The following is a 22,848-nucleotide window of genomic DNA, read 5'->3' on the forward strand; positions in this document are numbered from 1 at the left end:
AAAAAGTTTTTTTACGCTGTAAGAGGCAAGAGCAACACTTTTTATTGACTTCCGTTTCGATCTCACTTCCGACTTCCTTTCTGTGTCAATTCATCCTGCAACATGGTGGGTATTTTATTCTGTTCCCTCAAAATTGATGTAAAATGCGAATTTGTCAACTTAGCTGTCTTTTTTTTTAGTGCCATGATGTCATTAAATTAATAAGGTTCCATATCGATGCCTTATGTGTGGTTTTGACGTTGACTTAAGTTACCTGACGGTCCACCATACTCGTGATGATTTTGCAATTGTGCATCCAGCATGGGCATGGACATAAACAGTCAAATCAAAAATGGAGACCTACGCGACATCAGTTCAGGAGGGACGGGAAAGTCGTTTGGTGTAGACCCAGATGATATTTCTTTAATCCTTGACCCATTTTAAAGTTCTTGGCTGGGCTCTTCTGCCAGCCCGACAAGTGAAAGTGCAGAGTCGAATTATCGCGTGGCAAATTTTCCGCGTTTCAAATTCAAATTCAAATGCGGGGGATAAAAAAATTTTAGTGATTTGTTTGTTGTTTTTTTTTAATGCTTCAGTTGCCAGATAAATATTAATTTCGGCATCGTTCTCTATGGTCATGGTCAATCTAGACAACTTTGACTCCAGTCCAGTGCTAGCCGAGTCTCAGTAGCCTTACCGTACCGATTTGCAAGTCAGCAGTCTGTCGGTGGGAGTCGAATTGTGACCCGACTAACTCGGTACTACCGCAAACTCGGGGACCCAAATAATTTTGGGGGTTTGGGAGGGGGGAGAGTCTTTAAAAAAAAAAAATAGTTTTCCCCCTCCCAGAGCCCCAAATTTAGTAGTACCATAATTTTGGGGGTTTGGGAGGAAGCAAACTTTTTTTTAAAAAGTTTCCCCCCTCCCAAACTCCCAAAAATATTTGGGTCCCCGAGTTTGCGGTAGTACCAGCTAACTCTCACATAAGAAAGTTGTTATTGGAATGGTAGAAATTGTCATTCGCGATTAGGGGGGCTCAGTGAAAGATGCATAACTTTGTTATGAAGGGGAATATTGTAGTTGTAGATATTTTGGTATCATTTTTTTCCGTCTTTCAATCAATTTACGTTTAATGTTATATTTGAAGTTAAAATTTTGTGATTTTCAAATATTTCCAGCATAGGATTGGTTTTTAAAATGAAGGCCGGCTGTATTTTTTCGAACGCTCAGGAAAATAATCTTGAACTCTATATATCTCCGAATGGTCTGCTAGCCTCCTGTAACAGATGGGTTGCGGAAACAAGGTCGATGCAAAAGTAAATGCAGTGTGGACAGGGAATTGTCATGAATCGTCAAGCTAGTGTTTTTTAGGCATATTGTTGACAGATAAGGATTCTATCAAAAAGTTGTGCTGTCGCGAATACTCCAAATGGCGCATTTACTTTTTGCAACTCCCATTGTACTATCAAAAGTAGGACTGCATTAAACCTGAAAAACGAAGCCAAAGTCTCAGGGACAGGAACCGAGGTTGCAAGTCAGGATAGCACAAACTCAAGATAGAGGTCTTAACAGAAACTTGGGAATAGAAGTCTAGATAGTCGGATACCAGCATGTAGACATGTGCCGATTAGCAATTGGAAAAGTGTAGCGCGAGTTTGGGTTAAAATTTGAATTACACAATTTCACATAATCACTGTTGCATTATTTTTCACAGTATCTGAAAGAATGTGATAGGAATCGATGTTGGTACATTATGTCAAAAATTATAATTTGATAAAGATTTCGTCATTTTAAAACTTATTTTGTTCAGAATTGAGATAGCAAAGATAAAAAGAAAAGAAAATGCATCTAGAGAATTCATTTGTCTATGTCAAATTTCATCATGATTGAAGGCAGCGCAGTATTTTAATTTTGGTCACTAATTTTGAGTAGTAAAATCATAACTTTGGTATCGTTTATCCTAGGTTTAAAAGTATGGTATCATATTAAATGGGGGTTTTTTAGGGCCTATCTGTCTCTGTGTACAGTAATTATTAATTTTTATTTTCAGAAGATATCAAACTACCTAGACAGGGCACCCCAGGCACTGGCAAAAGAAAACCCAAAAAAATCTTGAGAATGGACACTGTTGGGAGAAATAGAGTTCAAGTTTATTTTTCCGAGCATTCAGAGAGATAGTAACTTAGTTAAATGAAGATGCTTGTTGGAATAACATCTAATCTTTATTCGTGCCAAATTTCAGGACTCTGGCTATGTACGAACCCCTTTTTAATCTGCGCCAAATGCCATGTCTTCATTATCTTCTCATCATAACGCTTTGATGATCGTCTTCTGCGGAACTCTGGGATTTTGGGAATTTCTCAGGAATTTTCCGCTGAATTTGACAAAATCACCATTCATTGTCTTTTGTAATGTTTTGACACCTTTGCTCAGTCTCTTGAAATTTGGTGACGGTCCAATTTTTATGGAGTCGGGCCATGTGTCACAATTGCCTAAGAAAGCCAGTGGTGTTCCTTGATTAGTTGGTGGTTGAAGGGGGGGGGGGACAGGTGGGTCTAGATTATTTTTTTCTCTGTTGTATGTGCCCATTGCCTTTTTAATTTTTTTCTCTCTCTCTCACTCTCTCTTTGCCCTTCTTTCTATTTCTCTTTTCTGTCTTGGTGTAGAATTCATAAATTATACTTGTAGATAAGTCCCTCCTCTCTCCCTCCCTTCATCTCTATTTCTTTCGCAACAATCCATTAAATCATAACATACAGAGATGATATATTACAATAAACCTCTGGTAATTGGCTTAGGTTACTCCCTTTTTTTTAACCACTGGGTTTTGTAGCGAAGATGTTGTAGCCTGTTTTATAAAGTAATTATAAAAACAAAACGACGCTTTCTGGTCTTTACTTTAGTCAAAAGTTTATCTTTTCTTGATGCAACGAGTGATTTGTATAATATTGTAGGTCGTTAAACTGTTATGTGGAAAGGACAATTCATCGAATGTTTGCAAAAAGTACATTTGTTTAAGGATAACAGATTTATACTAGTTGTAGTAATATATTGCATAATACAAATCTAGGCTCCTGTTATTTTTACTTTTTGCTTTTGTTTGATCGTTAGACTTGGACCAATAAAGTTTCCTCCTTTTTGACAAATTCGTCATTGTGTACTTGATAGACAATTAATTAGAGATTGGGGGGGTTTCGGGTTTTCATGAAAAAAAAATGTCCTCAGAGGGGTTTGAGCCCGGGACTGGCTAACAAACAGCGTAAACAGTACACTACTTGGCCAGCACACATAGCAATATTTAGTTGTGCGGTTCATTTTATTTTATACCCATTTCTCTCTGGGTGGGGTTCCTGGCCTCCCATGGTGGGCAGGGAGGTACATACTGTGTCTTCTATCCCCCTATCTCTGTTTTCCAACATGCTTTCTGTCTTTGTCTTGGAATAAGATTACTTGGTTTTGTCCTGGCCCTGGCTGGGAGGGAAACAGTCAAATGCATAGTTATTGTTTTGGGAGATGATATTTTCCTTGTAAATCATCTCTCTTGTGTTATGTATTATATTTATTTTTGTATTATGTATAATGTAAGCATTTGAGTGTATTCCTCTTTGTTGGATTTTGTACTTGTGTCCGGATGAGACTTATAGGTGATCTCAGACTAAGTACATTGGTGGTATGCTCTTGGAATCTACATCTGATCCCTATTTGTTCCCAGCTCCCCTTTGTCTTACTTACTCTTGTGTGCTTTTATTGTAATTCTAGAAGTTTTTACTATCCCATTTTCTTCCTTTATACTGGCGCTGATATAAACCTAAATGTGTTGCAAGTGCCGTAAAACCCTTAAAAACATTCAAAAACATACCCATTTCCTCTCTTCTTTTAGAGGTGACCAAGTACAGGGTTTTCGTTGGTCTCTTTTCAATGTGATTTCATACAGTTGATGCCTGACAACTTAATATCTTTCTCTTTTTTTTTTCAATTTTCAGGCACCTAAGAAGCCTGATCCCAAGGCAGGAGCCAAGAAAGGCGCAACCGCAAAACCTAAGAAGGAAGGAAAAGGTGGCAAAGCCAAGAAGAAGGTAATTTGGTTATTCTCCTATGTTGCATACAAGGTATTAATCAAGGTTGCCAATTTTCCATATATTTACAGATTTCAGTATATTTATATTATAATTCCTCCGTATATTTACCAATCACCTTTTTAAAAAGGAATGAAAGACAGAACATGTCTTTTTAAAGGAGTTCATCACTCAGACAGTGGTCATTCAATGTGTTTTTGTTAAAGTTCAGTAAATTTTTGCCTCCTGAATGGGCAACCCTGATTAATAATGATTATAATCTTGTTTGTCTTCCCCCCCCCCCCCCATGGCAATTTGTCATTTGGTTTACAATGTTTGACATTAATAATACAGTACATAGATAGATAAACTAAAGAACATTTATAGGATAATGATATATAAATCTAAATGAAGATGCTTCATAGCAGTTTCGAAAATCCAAACATATTTTTATATTTCTTTTTACTGTTGAATCATTTTGAAATTTTTTATTTTTTTTTACTCCATACTCAAGGCCTTAATCAACTTTTAGGTTGATAAAATGTCTTTGAAATTGTGATTTTGATCACATCTACTGATGTGTAGTCAAGTGGTATGATACACGCCTTCGGTTCGGAAGGTCCTCGGTTCAAATTCCGCTTAGAGTAGTGCATAGTTGAGTTCTTGGAAAAGGCTCTTTACTTGTATTCTCTCATTGTTCTCAGATGTAAAATGAGTGCCTGATCATTTGTGGCGTTGTCTCTGTCGGGAGCAAAAGATTTGACTGGGGACCGTGTTTATTAAGTGTTTTTGTTGAGCATGATTGGTGGATTTTACGCTATATAAATTGTGCGGCTATGTGGTCTAGTGGTATGACACTTGCTTTCGGATTGGGAGGTCCTGGGTTCGAGCCTCGCGCTCGGGGCATAGTTGAGTCCTTGGAAAAGGCTCTTTACTCACATTCTCTCACCATACTCAGGTGTTTAAAAAAATTGTAATATCGCCTAACAGGCGTCATGTCCCGTCCTACATGTTAAATGTTGCTGTGGACCAGGGACCCCTTGTGAAGCGCTTTGAGCACATTTAGTGGTTATTGTGCTATATAAAGCTCAATTTAATAAATGGCTCTGGTTTTGATTGTTTTGGGTTGGGTTTTTTTTAATATTACTTTGTCTGGCTGTAGGCATGGTTGATAGCCCTGTCTGTTTAATTAAATGTCTTCTCACTTGTTTTTATTTTGTTTCCCCGTTAACAGAAGTGGTCGAAGGGAAAAGTCCGTGACAAGTTGAACAACTTGGTGTTGTTTGACAAACCCACATACGACAAGCTATACAAAGAGGTACCTGGCTACAAGCTCATCACACCCTCTGTTGTTTCTGAGAGGTTAAAGATCCGAGTTTCTCTGGCCAAGCTGGCTCTTGCAGAGCTTTACAGTAAAGGTATGTTTACATTATCCAATGGCATTTTGTGTACTACCCTTGATGATTATTATTATTATTACTGTGGTCAGGCTGGGACTTTGGCATGAATACAGGACAGTCCTGGATTTTCCGGGATGTCTGTCTGGCAGGTCTGCTGTTGTGACGATTTGTCCAAGAAAGTACTCTGCTCCCTCTGATAAATTTTTTGGATCAGATTATCAGTCAAGTGGACCCTGCAGTAACCCAAAATAAATGTCCAACAATTCTCATTAATTACTATGGCTTTTAAGCATGAAAGTAAATTAAGGAAGATTTGAAATGTATTAAAATAAAGAGAAAGAATGATTTTTTTTTTAATTTCTTTTTGAACAGACAAGGGCAAATCAAACAAAAAGAACTGTTTAATGCAACCAATACATCTTTTATCAGAAGTTGTGTTGCCAGGCAAATGTGGTAGTTCTGAATAATTGCTCAATTTCATGGCTGCCGCTTAATTGGGACGATTTGTCAGGTACCGTGCCATCCCAATAAACTGGCTTGGTCTGTAATATCTGGCTGGGTCCTGGGAGTTTATTCATTATCGATTGTGTGATTGCCAATGTGGTCTAATTATTGCTCATTATCAGATTTAGGGTTAATTATAGTTTTTGACGGGTAGTACACAATTATTTTTTTTTAAATCTTCCATTAATTTGGCTCTCCCTTTTGTACACATTTCCTAATGCTAGGGTTGGCATCACTGCCTGTGTATACAGACTGGTGAGATGGACGAGGTTTTTTTTTTTTTTTATTTATTAATTAATCTGGGAATCTGGGCGCATTCTTCCATTTCATTGTTTTTGTCGTTCTTGGTTCATACACTCGATATGGATTTTGTTTATATTGAATTATACATAAAGTACATCACTTTAGGTCAATTTCTAGAGTGGTGATCATTGGGGGACCTTTTACTTCTTCATGGGTGCAAGAGTGCCGGCCGATTGGATTATTGAAAAAAACGTCACCGGCTTTTTGCGAATTGGAATTGATTTTTTTTTTTTTTTTTTGTTTAGGTCCCAACAATCGGGTCGGGTATGTCCATATGATTAAGCGAAACTTTTGAATCACGATGCTACTGTGACCCGGAAGTCATAGTTATATTATTAAATTTGAACCGGAAGTTGATTGAGAAGAAATGAAAGTTGATCCAGACAAAGACACAGTCTGTGAATCTTGCAGGCTTTTTCAGATTATATGTCTGGTCATAAGTAGACTTGCAGGCTTTTTGAGGTCTAGTTGCTTGCACCCATGCTACTTTTTATTACAGTTTTTATGATATACCGTCAGATGTGGTTACTTTACCTCAATGGGTGATTTTGCGTCTGCCGATTTGGAGCATTTTGAGTATTCTCATGCTTGTTGCAGTTATTTCCCTTGTGAGAGGACTTGCATTTTAATCAAAAGAAATAACTGTCAAAATACTATCTATAATCTAATTTGTCTAAATCTATAGAGGCAAAGTCACCCCTGTATGACGGTACATTGAGAACGTAACGGCTTTTGTGGCCTTGTCATCTGAATGATACTTAGTAACTTGCCACTTATTTGTTTTGAGGGGGGGGCATTCTTGTTTTTGTGGATTTTTTTGTTGGGTGGGGTTTGTTTGGATTTTTTTGGTTTTTGTTTTTAGTACACAGCTCCTTGCTGGTTTTTTTACTTCTCCACATAGACTTTTTTTTTTCTTTTCTCTCCTCAGGTTTGATCCGTTTAGTATCCAAGCATGCCACTCAGTTGATCTACACCAGAGTGACCAAGGCCGAATCTTGAATATGTTGTGGATTTATTTTAAATAAAGATGTAAAAATTATTGAGCACTCATTTGTCCATTTGTTTTCAAGGGGCTGTCGAGTCTGTTTTTCATTTGGTTAGATCTATCACTAACAGGACATGACTAGTTGTGAGTGTTACCTTCACATTCGCCATCTGGTCTGTCCTCCCGGCTTTCTGGGTGGGGTCTTTTGACCTACTATGGTAGGCAAGTCATATGTTTATGTCCTCTGTCCCTCTATACCTTTTTTTTTTTTTTTTTTTAGTTGCTTTCTGTTTTTTGTTTGTTAGTGGGATCATTTGGTTTTGTCCTGACCCTTGTTGGAGTCCTGGGTTGAGGGAGATACATTCAAAAGAATTACAGTGAATGACATAATCAGTCGGATGGTGAAATGATTTGTTCTGAGATATTGCCAAAATTAGTTAAAGGGTCAATTTTTTAATCATAAATGATTAAATCAACCCTTTTTGTACATTTTCGGGAAACAAAGCTTAATTCCCTTCTAAATATTTTTTTACAGCTAGTCAAGTTGAAAAAGTATGAAATTTGAGAAAAGTTGCTGAATACCTTTCCCATACTTCTGACAATAACTTCATGAAAAATCTCCCAATTTGCTTCAAATTAATATTTAAATGCTCTGGGGAGCATATTCTTTCAGAAAATGAAAGAGGAAAAAAATACTATTCCAAAATTTTCACCTTTCGACTGATTATGTAATGGACTGACACGTATAGTATTAGTTTTGGGAGATGATTTTTTTTTTTCATTGTAAATCTAAATCATCTCTCTGCTATGTTCTGTTTATTTTTTTTTAATAGTGGTTTGTAATGGGATATTGTGTTTGTGTCTGGGTGAGGCTTAGGTCATCTGAGACTTAAGTACGTTCTTCAACGATAGTGTGTTCTAGGAATCTACATTTGTTCCCTATTTAAACCATTTCCCTTTGTACGTTGTCAGTTTTCTTGTGTGCTACATCTGATCCCTATTTGTTTCCAGTTCCCCTATGTCTCACTTTATCTTGGGTCCTTTAATTGTAATTCTAGAACTTTTTACTATCCCATTTTCTTCCTTTTTACTGGCGCTGATATAACCTAAATGTGTTGCAAGCGCCGTAAAACCCTTAAAATCAAACAAACCCAGATATTTTTTTTTACTTTGTCATTATCTTCCTTTTTGCTGGAGCTGAAACGTCCTAAATGTGTGGCAAGCACAGTAAAGTCCTTAACATCAAACAATTTGCTCCCTGCTTTGTTCTTTCATATGACTAGAGCTTTTATATAGCGCAAAATCCACTGTGTGCTCAAAGGGTCCCTGGCCAACAACAGCGTGTAACAAGTAGAATGAGACATGACCCTTTGTCCTTGTGCTCTGAGTGAGGCTTAGTCAACTGGTGGGGTTCCTGGCCTCCCATAGTGGGCAGGGTCGTACTTATTGTGTCTTCTACTTTTATCCCCTTATTTCTGTTTTACAATTTGCTGTCTTTTTCTAGAATGAGACTACTTGGTTTAGCCCTGGCTGCGAGGGGGAAATGTATGCATAAAGCAATTTGAGCATGTTTAGTGGATATTGCGCATGCGCTATATAATAACAGTGATGATACTTTTCCGCGGATCCGCGGAAATCCGCGGTTTTCTTTCCTTTCCTCGGGTTTTCCTCCTCAGATCCTCGATCCGCGGATATTTCCTTCATTTCCTCCTTTTACTTTTTTTTTTAATATAATAAATCTTTAAAAAATACCTCCTTTTTGAAAAAAATAAAATATATATATGTATATATAAAATTTCCTCCTTTTACTGGACTCCGGGCGTTTAAAAATTGAACGGGAGAAGGCAATTAAAACAGCCTATAAGCTTCATATAAAGAAGCAATCCAAACAGGTTGGGCCCCCACCTAGAAAGAGGCCCAAAACACACTAACTAGTACTCAAAAGAAGTCATCCTGCCTACTTTCCTGTGGTGCAAGAATGTTCTAGGTGAGTTTTCCGTTTTTCCGAGACTTTTCCTCCTTTTTGACTTTTTGTGAGTATCATCACTGATAATAGCTCAAAAGCTTTAACCGACTGATTGTTTTTGAGAGAGAATGTTTTCCCCTTGCAAATTATCTCTCTTATATATTATATTTGTTATTTTCATTGTATAATGTAAGCATTTGAGTGTGTTCCTCTTTGTTGGATGTGTGTTGTGTCCGGATGAGACTTATAGGTGATCTCAATATTGATGGTATGTTCTTGGAATCTGATTCTGATCCCTATTTGAATGTGTTCCCAATTCCCTTTTGTCTTACTTTTTCTTGGGTGCTTTGTAACTAGAATTTGACATCCTTTTTTTCTGGCGTTGATATAACCTAAATTTATTGCAAGCGCCTTAAAAACAAACTTGGTCAGTTGTATATTATAATAGTCGAAAGGCTGTGGTTTTTTAACATAGTTAACGGTGACCAGTTGTCTCAGCAGGGTGATTTAGTAGTCATAGCCCAAAGTTATGACTGCTTAAGTGCATTTTTTATACATATTATTTAAGGAAATGAATATAATTTCTTTTTGTGCGATAGGTTTATATTTTCAACTGAGTTAGCAATTGGATTCAATAGTCTGATGTCACGGTGGCCATCGTGGTTCTAAACAAAAAAAATTGGTACTTTTTATTCTTCATGCTGGCTAGAACTTTTCATGTCTTGTGATCAGAGTGTGTAAAAGTCAAAAGATCAGATTTTTAATGGGGTTTTTTCCTCTGGATACGCTTATATGCCCGTCATAATGCATAAGGGCATCCGCCATTGTTCCGATAGTTAAGAGCCAGTTACTTCCGTCATTACGAGTACGAGGGAAGTGACGTTACGACTGTTGAAGCGTATTCTACTTTCTTGTGATATGCTTCATCTGCAATACGATTCAATAGTCTGATGTCACGCCGCCTGGCAACGGCGGCCATCTTGGTTCTAAACAAAGAAAATCATTACTTTTTATTTTTCATGCTGGCTAGAACTTTTCATATGCCTTGTGATCAGAATGTGTAAAAGTCAAAACATGATCAAATTTATGGGGGGGTTTTTTTCCCTCTGGATATCTTTTATGCTCGCCGGAGAAATAATTCATACGGGCGTCCGCCATTGTTCCGATAGTTTAGAGCCAGTGTTGCTAAGTTGCCATGCGTCATTAGGAAGGAAGTGACGTTACGACTATTGATACCAATGGAAACAGTTCCTGACTTAGATAATGCAGACCTGTCTCTACTATGAACAATTCGTAGAATTACGCCATTTTGTCTCCAATTTCAGAACTTATGAAGAATTTAAAGTCATGAAGTCTTATTGAAAATAAAAGTTGACGCGATAGTTCATAAGTTGGTGAAGTGACAATCAACATTTTGGAGGTAAATTATTGATCTATAAAGTTATCTATAGCAACTGCTACTTTTATCTCCTAAACCTACTAATTTTTAATTGTTCAAGTAGGCAGATTTGCATTATTAAGCTAAAATTACTAAAATTCGGTCACCCAGCTCCATCGTGTCGTATTGCAGATCGTACTACACACTACACGGCGAGTACTGTAGAGGATTGAGGCAGCAGGCCACAAATGGGAGCGATAACATTGCCATCCGGAAGTATAACGGACCAACACACAAAACTGTGAGTATCTATGAACGTTTATAGTCAGATTAATACAGTTCAGTGAGCATAACTCATAAACGCGGATGGCAAAAAACAATAACAAAGACCCGAGTGACGTCAACTAAGAACGATCTATATTCATTTTTTCGTCAATCACATGATTTGTTGCTGTCCAACGATTTGATATTTTTTCAGACTTGTAAACACGCTGCTTTTGTTTATGAAAGTTGTAAACACACCCATGTGTCAAGCTGAACAAAATGACCTATCGTGATGTTAGATATTTAAAAAGCTGTGAAAACTTGTCACTATGTGGGTCACTTTGAGCACATATTCCAATGTGACCAATGACCTCGAGCACATGAAAATGTATCATGCCCATTAAAATGTGAGTGGATTGTGCCGTGTGTTTTTTGTTTTGTTTTTTGAGCTTACAGGTTTTCACCATGTATCAACCACAGGGGAGGTCACTTTCTGTCTTTCATTCCCCCTGTCTGTTTTCCAACGTGCTCTTTATCTTGGATTGGGATTACATTACATACTTGGTTTTGTCCTGGCCCTTGTCCTTGGCTTGGACTTGGAGGAAACTGATCAAATTTATAGTTATCATTTGTTTTTGTTTTTGTTATATTTTAAAGTTCGATCCTCTGCTTGTGTCGAGATAAGAATTTTACGTGATCTCAAAGTATATATAGTATGCGCTTGGCTAAGAAGTTCACAACATTGCCATCCGAAAGTATAACGGACCCAATACACAAAACTATGTGTAATCTTAAACGTTTGTAGTCTGATTAATACAGTTAAGTAAGTGAGAATTACTCATAAATGCGGATGGCAAAAAACAATAACAAAGACCCGAGTGACGTCATCTTAATTCTATATATATCTATATTGATAGTGCGCTCTTGGAATTTAGATCCCTACTTGAATCATTTCTCCTCTCTGGGGGGGGGGGGGGGGGGTCTTTTTACCTTCGATGGTAGACAGATTACTTGCTTTCTCATCTATCCCTCTATATCTAGTTTCTGAGTTCATTTCTGTCTTTGTTTTTGGATGGGATTTCTTGGATTTGTCATGACCCTTGCCGGAGTTCTTGGCTGAGAGGGAAACGGTTAAATTTACAGTGTTAGTTTTGGGAAGTCATATTTTTTTTCCTTGTAAATCATCTCTTAGTAGTTGATTGTTGTATTTTTGTTTTTGTTTCGAACATATCTTGTAAAGATTTGAGTTTATTCCTCCCAGTAGAATCAAGTCTTGGTGGCTGGGGGAGACTTTTAGGTGTTCTCAAACGAAGTACTTTTTACTGTCGCCGATATGATCTAATGTGTTGCAAGCACCGTGAAACCCATACCCTTATACTTATTATAACCTTTTCGCGTAGGCTCAAATTGTTTAATTTTTTTATTTTATTTTATTTATTTATTTTTTTGGGGTCCTTTTTTAACTCTCTCGAGTCACCCTAATTGAAAATCGAACGAATTTGTTCTATTTTCCGTGCATTTGAACTCGAGAGAGTTAAACTGATCAATCTACATACATACGTCGCAAGCGCTGTAAACCCCTCTAAAACAAAATCAAAATCAAAACCACGCAGCCCCACACATTTGATCAAATAAACCATGGATGGAGATAAGCAGTGCTTGATTTCTTGCGGGCAAAACCCTTTCAACTTTCAACTGCTATCGTCGAGGTCGTATGATTGACATTTCCGGTATTAGTATTAGTGGCTCACTTGGGAGACATTCCTTAACATTTTACAAATTTTAAAAGGATGAAGCAGGCATAATTTGTATCAATCAATTATGATGAGAAAAATAGGATGTGGAGGGAGCTGCACTACGTGTGTCCTATCCGTTTATGTGTTACAATGTCTTGTTTCATACAGAGAAGAGCAGGATAGCTTGATCTTGCTCGCTCAGCGCCCGTACAGAGTTCGCGGGGTTTGTCAGTGTCAGCCAGTCTCGTTGTCGTTGTAGTTAAGAGTTGAGAGGCGCATGATTGGTACTAAGTTTGATAGCCATATTTTAGTTTGGCTGAATATAGCTCTCTCTCTCTCTCTCTCTCTCTCTCTCTCTCTATATATATATATATATTATATATATATATATATATATATATATATATATATAGAATATATAGATATATATATATAGAGAGAGAGCTTGAATTCAAGCTCAAAACGCAAAAGGCCAAATAACCCTCCCCCCTCCCGACCCCATTATACCCAACCTCCCCCTCCCCCCCTCCCCCGCGCTTCCCTCCCCCCCCCCCCCGCCTCCCCTAGCAACCGCATTCCACAACACTATCACACACACATGTACACACCACACACAACACACCTACACGCATACACACACACACACACACACACTCATAATATAAGCAATGAGAGCACATCACAACAATACACATCAACACTAATCACCACTACACAACGAAACAACTTTAGTTTTGAGTAAGAACTTTTCTACGGACATTACAATGGATTACGCCGACTGAAGACATGTAAGACACAGAAACAAATCGTCCCGGCCACAAAAAATGTGAATGACAATCTGCATTCTATATTAGCTCTAGCCATCATTATCGAGCACTTTCGTAACTACGAGTACCCACCAACACTCAATATATATATATATATATATATATTATATATATATATATATATATATCAGCCAGATGGAGGGTGTCGTGTCAATTGGATCCTGAGGTTGGCATGGATCCCGCGACTTTTTATTCTCCGTTTTTCATCTGGCACTGTTCATCATTATTGGCACAAGTGCCCGCTTTACACTTTTTCTGAAGTTTAATAATAATAGTCATGATGATAATAATGATATCAATAATTAATTAATATTAATAAATAGATAAATAATTGAATTGGTTAAAAGACAATCAAAACCAAGTACAAAAAAAATAATAATAATTATAAAACGAAACAAAATATACTATTAATATGTACAGTTCTTTAATATATCATATATACACAGTCCAGGTGCTGACATTTTCGAATAAGTTAAAATTTAATAAAGCCGTACTTTGTATGCTGAATAAATGAATCCTTTTTTCGCTTCACTTTCATCATCATCTTCTTCTTCTTCATCTTCTTCTTCTTCTTCTTCTTCTTCTTCTTCTTCTTCTTCTTCTTCTTCTTCTTCTTCTTCTTCTTCTTCTTCTTCTTCTTCTTCTTCTTCTTCTTCTTCTTCTTCTTCTTCTTCTTCTTCTTCTTCTTCTTCTTCTTCTTCTTCTTCTTCTTCTTCTTCTTCTTCTTCTTCTTCTTCTTCTTCTTCTTCTTCTTCTTCTTCTTCTTCTTTCTTCTTCTTCTTCTTAATAATAATAATAATAATAATAATAATAATAATAATAATAATAATAATAATAATAATAATAATAATAATAATAATAATAATAATAATAATAATAATAATAATAGACGGAATTTGAATAGCACATTTAAAAAGTTATATAATCCTCAATGCGCTTTCCATTGTTTAAAAAATAATGCATCTCTTGTGCCACAACCCACCAAACACACACTCATACACACACACACACACACACACACACACACGCGCGCGCGCGCGCGCGCGCAGTCTAGTTTAATATTCACACATGGAGTTATAACCATAAAGTATGTCTCAGATTAAAAATAGACAGACGTGAAAAGGAAATGTTTTACGCTTGGATTTACCACAATTCTTGCGGAAGCTCCTGCTCAAACTACGAGGCAGGGGCAGTTGCAATAGAAGCCTCACTGCGACACCTCTCTTCTGTGTTCCAGCTAAACCCTTCAAAACTTCAAAACACTGTCATCTTCACAGACTCCAAATCGGTTCTCCAAGCTCTAGATGTAGATAAACTCTCCTCAACCTTCAATAGTTTAAGATCTCAACTAGATGAATTCCTTACAACACACAGAGTAGACTTATCTCTCCAGTGGATACCGGGACATTCAAATATACCAGGAAATGACAATGCAGACAGACTAGCCAGACTCGGATCAACACTTTTACAACCATCAATGCCAGTATCCTTAGACACAGCGAAACAAATAATCAAAACAAATAAGAGAGAAGAATGGATGAACAGTTGGGCAATGAGCACCACGGGTAGATGTATGTTTTCCCATATGACCACTCCTGTAAAGACTGATTGCTTAAATAAGCTCAGAAGACACCAGCAAAGTATCATCTTTCAACTAAGAACACAACACATACCGATCAACAGCCATTTAAGCAAAATTACAAAAGACACATCCCCTTCCTGCCCCCTATGTCAACACCCCAATGAAACAGTAACACACCACTTGCTTGAAGACCTGAGATGCACATTCCTCCCACCAAATCCAAGTATCAGTAACACACTTTAAAGTCACCTGGAACAACTACAAAAGACGTCTAACTTCTACGTCATGGCACAAGACCGAAGGGCTAGAGCTCAGGTGGTCGCTGGTTCGGATAAGTAAGTAAGTAAGTACGTTTGGATTTAAAAGAATTAATAGTTGGTTGTTCCATGAAGTTCTAGCGATAGAATCCCATCGTGGCCTTCGTAAAGTTATGGCCTGATACTGACCAAAAAATGACGTCAAAATGCCAGTCTTTTGCCACAAAAGAAAACAAATCGTGAGTTGTATTCAATAGTTCAACCAATGAAATAACTTGTTTCCATGAGCTCTACTAACGACAACTCACTAGACGGTGCAAAAACCAAATAATGACGTCAAACTGCCAGTCCTTTTGGATTTCAGTATCAGGCTTTTTCATAACGACGGCTTCGATCCCATACACTGGGTATCATGACAGAAATTGATCGCCCGCCAAAACAATTTAATTTAAAAAGAGGAACTAAAAGTAATTTTTATCAGATGGTCACCTTTGTGATCTGGAAATTGTGTAAGGATGTCATAGGATTTTCCAGTGCTGATCGTAGAGAATTGGGGGGGGGGGGGGGGGGGGGGGGGGGGGCATACCAGCTTTTCTTAACCCTCTTCTTACCACATAGAGAAAAACCGTCACATTTATTACGACACAACAACATACATTTTCTCTTATTCAGATTTATTTTGTAGCCTACATCATAAACTTTGAAGAATGGTCTTTAATTAATAAGAACAGAATGTTCTCTTGTAGAGAGCTTTTTTGAGTTTAAAAAATCAATTTTTCTGCTGGGTAAGCCTGCCATTTTGGGAATATACTGAAAAAGATCGGTAAGGAGAGAGTTAAAATTAATTTTGCAGCACTGTTCTGAATGGCTAAAAGACGAGAAAATCTATCTTGACTTACACCTTAACCCTCTCCTTGCCACCTATTGGAAAATCATCACTTTTGTTACGATGCAACCGCCATTCTTGTCATCCAGATTTCATTTCTTTTTGCTATAGCTATCAAAATTTGAGATTCAGTAATAGAGCCCACATTGTCGAACAATTATATGTATAGAATGCGCTTGTTGCTTTTCTGTTTGAGTAAGGTATGACTGTTTTTGTGTTGGGTGGGTGTGAAGTTTTGGGGACAATTCTGAAAATTGCTGGTAAGGAGAGGGTTAAAGAAGGAAATTGCAGTGTAATCAATACGTGATGAAATAAAAGTGGTAACAGTAACAAGCTGACTGGCTACCCTCAAGAGTGAAAAAAAAAACTCTGATAGTGGCAGTTTTCTTTGGATAAATAAACTTTTACAAAGGTTATCGATTTGTGTCTGCATTGATACAATATATTACTAAACAAGACACCAAGGTTTTTATTACACAAAGAGAACTGTGTCGGACATCCATAGATATTCACAATGACTGTCGATAAAACTTTATTTTTTTCCAGTGGTATTTCCACATAACATCAATTCCATCTTTTCATCAGTTAACTCACTCAACCCTAACACCGACTATATCCGTAGTTTACCCGGGTTATTTTTACCCCTTGCCTTTTTATTACCTTTTTATGAGACAAATTATAAGCTAAAAACATTAGCTTTTGCATGTTAACTATCATGTACATGCTTATTTCTAATACATTTTCTCTGATTTTGAAAAGTAGCAAAAATCTCTAGGATTGAGTGAGTTAACTTCAATTTGTTTTATTCCTTCCAACACTTTACATCTCTGATACAGTCCTCCATGCATCTCGTCATTAAAATAGGGATATTGTTTCGTGTATCGAATTTGTACACTTGGGTGTCATCACTGCAAAAAGATGGAAAGATATGCTATTTTTACAAACATTTCAGACAATGAGTGAATGTACATTATAAAGATCACAGGTCCAAGTACTGATCCCTGAGGTACACCAAATTTTAAAGGATATTCATGAGTCTTTGTTATATTTGTACTACCTTCTTCTTCTTCTTTTTCTTCTTCTTCTTCTTCTTCTTCTTCTTCTTCTTCTTCTTCTTCTTCTTCTTCTTCTTCTTCTTCTTCTTCTTCTTCTTCTTCTTCTTCTTCTTCTTCTTCTTCTCCTCCTCCTCCTCCTCCTCCTCTCTTCTCTTCTTTTTTCGTCCCCCTCCCCATATTGCCTCCTTTTTGAAATGTCTCGTTGGCGAAGGGAGGCCGTTGACTTCCTCTGTCAGGGGACAAACAGTTAAGTATGCACAGGCCATAATGATGTTGCACATTTTCGACAGTTCTAGAGTATGTGTTGGACGTAAAGGCGAATACTATATTTGCCTTCTCACAACAGATTTTGTAGTAAGAACTTTTATGGACTTATACATCGAGTGACGCTAGGAAAGAGTGGCCCCCCTTTGTTATTAACTAATTGACTTTAGCTACAGCTTAATTAGTTATCGTTTATTAAATCCTTTGTTTGAAATATTGTTTGTGCTTACAAATATCAGAGTGGCGTGCCCTAGAGAAGGATGTACTCTTTCTTCCTTATTTTCCATATTTAAGTAATTTAAACTGTTTTTCTACTTACAATGATGTTGCGATATCTTTGTATATTATACTCTAACCTGTGCTCAGTAATAAATTGTTCTCTCACATTTAATCACTTAACGCTTCTGAGTTGAGTGATTCCACAATATTAATCTTTGGTCCTGTCAAAAACGCAACAAGAACCAATCCACAATCACAATCTCACAGAAATAGGAACTGAGAAGTGTCCGATAACAATACCGCCCTACTCTGGAAAACCCCATATTATTTGAAAATTTGGCCAGAAAACTCGTCCTTCAAATATCGATCGATTTAAGTGACCCTCATCTTGGCAAAAACTCTCAAACCCGGGACTTCAACGAAGTTTTCTGGCCGAATGTTCAAATATGGTTTTTTTTTCCAGAGTAGGGCAGAATAGTGTAGATATATGTATATTTATTTTTCAGTTGATGTGACCAGCGATTGAATCTATTTTTAGCCATCTTTATCCTAGTGCTTATCCTCATTTCGATATTTTCAAACACTTTTAAATTCTTAATTACAAATAACATGTAGACAACACATACAGGACAACGGCTGTGACCAAGTTAATTCTAATTATTACACAAGGATGGTTCTCTAGAGCTAGTGGAGTATGAAAGATGAAAACTTGGTAGGTAGTTACTTATGGTAGGAGGTTCCAATAGCTCAGTTGGTAGGGCACTCACCGCACACTTAAAGGGATCGTGATCGATTCCGGGTGCAGTCGAGCTATTTTCTGATTCCACCCCCTCCCCCACCCCCTCCACCTCTTCACACAGCAGTGATTGGGTAGCTGGGTCTGATAGATATGACGGAAAGTATTTAGCGATCGACTACCGTCCTATCCAATGGAGAGCAAGTAATTGCTATTGTCTATTCATGCTAAAGAAACGGCGATAAACTCTCGTTCCTTTGGCCAAATGGAGTCCGAAGAACTGAAAGAAATGTTCTGCTCTTTCCACGATCCTATAAGCTTTCCAAAATAAAATTTCTTGGCACATCCTTAACTCTCTCCTTACCGGCCATTTTCCGGATTGTCCCCAAAACGTCACATCCAACCTATACAATTTTTTTTTTCTCACTTAAACACAAAAGCTGTTAGTTCTTGCTATACATATTTTTTTTCCTGCTAAACGAGCTCTTCAACACATTGTTGATATACTTTAAATCAAACATTTTTGTTGCAAATATTATGATGTTCTTAAGAAATCAGAATGAGAAAAATGTTGGCTGCATCGTATCGAATGTGACGATTTTCATATGGGCGGTAAGGAGAGGGTTATATGGCTAAATTAAAACTAAGTGACTTGTATGGAAAAGATACAGACTTGTATCATGAAGACATTTCTAGATTCCTTGTCTGCAGCAACAGATGATAATATCCAGGGGCGTGGCTATATTGGTTGATTTGGTGCATGGCACCGCGTCCTCTTTTTTAAAAAAAATGGATAACAGCATTAAAAACAAAAAAATAAAAAAACAAACTGAGAAATGGTATATACCGCCTTACTTATTTGAGTAAGTATTTTCTTTTATTTTTCCCCCCTTTTTTTTAGTATTTACAAATACATATAGCACGTTTTTAGTCATTCATTTATTTTTTTTTTGATTCTGACTCCACCTTATACTGTAAGCATGCCACGTCAATGACTATATCTAAAGGTTCAAATGCATATTATGTTGTATTCTCACGACTGCAGCAAAACATTTCATGCAGTTTTGTTCTGTAATTCGAACTCATAATAGAATAGACGAAAAAATTAAATATAGCATTAATTGCTTCCAAATGTTCAAAAAATACATTACCGAAATTAATATGATTTTCCAAATCGACCATTGCAATGATATACTGAATTGCCATTGGCAAATGACACGCAACAAAGAGCAGGGTTACTACAACCATCATTCGTATGACTTTCAAATCCCTTCTTCGCCGCTTTTGTGACGCACTCATTTGTGCGTCTTCTCTAGCACTAGCACCCTCACTGGAAATTAACTTTCCAGATTTGTGTAGTTTAGTCATAATGATAACATTAGATACAATTACGATTAAGATAGATGGTATTAGTGTGAGAATGTTGTTTACAAATATGACATACACATGAGCCTTACTCAGAGCCCAATGGTCAATGCTATTTGGTATCTCAATTGTCATAGTGAACACAAACACCACAACGATTACAATAGCTGTACGGCGAGTTGTAAACTTTGATGCGACAGTGAATGGTTGAGTAATGCTGTACATTCTCTCCAATGATATGTAAGATGCTAACAAACAAGTGCCATTCCTGAAAGCATTTGAGTACATCCTTAATGGCGCAACGATACCATCCCAGTATAGAAAAGTATCGATATCACGAATTCTACTCTTAAAGTTAAAGTAGTCGATTACTTTAGTGTGTCGTAACAGGCAGAAGCACAAATTGAACACAGTCAATCCAGTTTGGTTTAACGTATAACTGCTGGAAAAAATACCTTGACGGTAAAAAACAATCAAGTTGATGATGTTCAAAATGATTCCTAAGTCAAGGAAGATGAAGTCTAGTACGGGATAAATTACCCCCCTTTGTTTTTCGGAGGATTTTTCAAAAAATATCTTTTGTAACTGCTCAGTTGTGCATTTGTCATGCTCGGGCGAATCGAGTAAGTAATTGATGCAGGCCTTTCCTAAATACCCATAGTCGATCTTATTCCCATTGTTGACTATGACGGTGACGTTCTCTAAATCGTAATGTGATAATATATCGGTCCACTCCGAAACATAGCTGTCAATGTATTCCATCAGAAACTGAATGAAAACCTGTCATTTGAAGAAACAAAATTGGTTTATTGTTAAATAACGGCATTATTCTTAAGAAAACATACTTCAAACTACAATCTATATATTATGACAACAACATTATCCTTGAGAGAACATACTTCAATAATCTATAATCTATATAGCTATATATAAAAACATTATTATTGAGAGAACATACGTCAATAATATATAATCTATATATAACAACATTATTCTTGAGAGAACATACTTCAATAATCTACAATCTATATATAACAACAACATTATTTTTGAGAGAACATACTTCAATAATCTGTAATCTATATATAACAACAACATTATTTTTGAGAGAACATACGTCAATAATCTATAATCTATTTATAACAACAACATTATTTTTGAGAGAACATACGTCAATAATCTGTAATCTATATATAATAACAACATTATTCTTGAGAGAACATACTTCAATAATCTACAATCTATATATAACAACATTATCCCTGACAGAACATACTTCAATAATCTGTAATCTATATATAACAACAATATTATTATTGAGAGAACATACTTTCATAATCTATAATCTATATATAACAACAACATTATTCTTGAGAGAACATACTTTAATAATCTATAATCTACACATAACAACAATATTACTCTTGAGACGATACGAAGATCGTAGTAGATAGTACAACAGAGCATCATAATATTCTACAAAATGATATCTTTTCACTGTTCATATGGTCTACAACATTTGGATTTTAATGTTTCGAAATGTAAAGTATTACATATATGAAAAAATATTCCATGTCATAAATATTTTATCGATACTTCTAATGTCAAATCTACTTTCCGTTGTGCCTTATGAACAAGATGTGGGAGTTACTTTTGATTCATTAAAAACTTTTGATGTAGCCTACATATTTATAATTATGTAAGCCGTGCAAACAGAATAATGTGAATAATATATAAAATATAAGCCCGCTTACTATAGATCACGGCACCACATTCCATAGCGTTGGAGGCATATGTGATATTCCGTGCACACGGGACTTGGAACGGACTATAGATAGTTCGAAGATGACGTCACTCAGGTCTTTGTTATTGTTTTTTGCCATCCGCGTTTGTGAGTAATGCTTACTGAACTGTATTAACCCGACTATAAACATTCATGGATACACACAGTTTTGTGTGTTGGTCCGTTATACTTCCGGATGGCAATGTTATGAGCTTCTTAGCCAAGCGCATACTATCTATAGAAAATGTGTAACTTTCTTTCAGCTGAAGATAAACAAAATAGAATTTGACACACAACACATAAACATATCTGAATTATAAGAAAGAATAACCGGCTATATTCGATTTTTGAATGGTGATCCCGATAGCTCACTTGGTAGAGCACTCGCTTCGCACACAAAGGAACCGAGATCAATCCCGCCACAAGCAGTCGAGATAGTTTTTTTTTCTGATCTCTCTCTCTCTCTCTCTCTTTTCTCTTTCTCCTCTCTTCCCCTCTTCTTTTTCTCTCTCTCTCTCTCTCTCTCTCTCTCTCTCTCTCTCTCTCTCTCTTCCTTCTGTCCTCCTAACAGTGACTGGGTCTGTTAGATCTAGTGGAAAGTAATTTGCGATTTTTATACATCCAATCCAAAGGATAACAAACAATTGTTATTGTCTGTTTCACGCAATAAAAACTGGGATAAACTCCGACTCCATGGGTCCGAAGTCCGAATGCTTTGTAGGACTACCCCCTCCCCCCCCCCCCTTCCTAACCCCCCCCCCCCCTCATCCACCCCCGATTTTTCAATACAACAGAATAAGTAACTTACCAGACTTTCGCGGAATAAAGAAGTTGTCTTCAAATTCTGAAACTTCCTTAGTAATGACGCATAGTAACTTAGTAATTGGCTCTAAAGTATCGGAACAAGGCGGACGCCCTTATGAAATACTTCTCCGACGAGCATAAAAGTGTATCCAGAGGAGAAAATCATTATAAATCTGATCATGTTTTGACTTTTATTTTTATACATTCTGATCACATCATGACATGTGAAAAACTTCTAGCCAGCGTGAAGCATTAATTAAAAGTACCAATTTTCTTTGTTTAGAACTTACTAATCTGCTTGTTGCTGGGCGAACGTGACGTCAGACTATTGAATCCGTTTGCGGTTGAATGAAGTGAAGTATCTGAAGCATGTGGACGCGCCTGTGAAGATATTGATGACGAAAACAACAAACAAGTAAAACATGGACACGCCCGGAATATATTGATAACGATAATGATAATCGAATCACTATGAAATGTAGATGTAGGGGGAACGGTTG

The 22,848-nt window shown here is 36.8% G+C and overlaps 1 protein-coding gene across 1 annotated transcript; it reads left to right on the forward strand.

The window, feature by feature from the left end:
• Positions 1–24: 24 nt before the first annotated feature.
• LOC144959797 (small ribosomal subunit protein eS25-like) lies at positions 25–7,280 on the forward strand. The gene is made up of 4 exons (XM_078892547.1): positions 25–105; positions 3,963–4,055; positions 5,269–5,452; positions 7,170–7,280. The coding sequence occupies exons 1-4, from the start codon at positions 103–105 to the stop codon at positions 7,238–7,240; spliced, it is 351 nt and encodes a 116-aa protein (XP_078748673.1). The 5' UTR covers positions 25–102; the 3' UTR covers positions 7,241–7,280.
• Positions 7,281–22,848: the final 15,568 nt, after the last annotated feature.

Source organism: Berghia stephanieae, chromosome 14, assembly GCF_034508935.2.
Source record: "Berghia stephanieae isolate SIO BIC M18660-M18661 chromosome 14, UCSD_Bste_1.3, whole genome shotgun sequence".
NCBI classification, from domain to species: Eukaryota; Metazoa; Mollusca; class Gastropoda; order Nudibranchia; family Aeolidiidae; genus Berghia; species Berghia stephanieae.

Bases quoted from the DNA above. Each gene is read 5' to 3' on its own strand.
- LOC144959797 (XM_078892547.1), top strand. The intron at 4,056-5,268 runs GTAATTTGGTTA...CCCCGTTAACAG, and splicing joins GTGGCAAAGCCAAGAAGAAG to AAGTGGTCGAAGGGAAAAGT. The intron at 5,453-7,169 runs GTATGTTTACAT...TTCTCTCCTCAG, and splicing joins TGCAGAGCTTTACAGTAAAG to GTTTGATCCGTTTAGTATCC.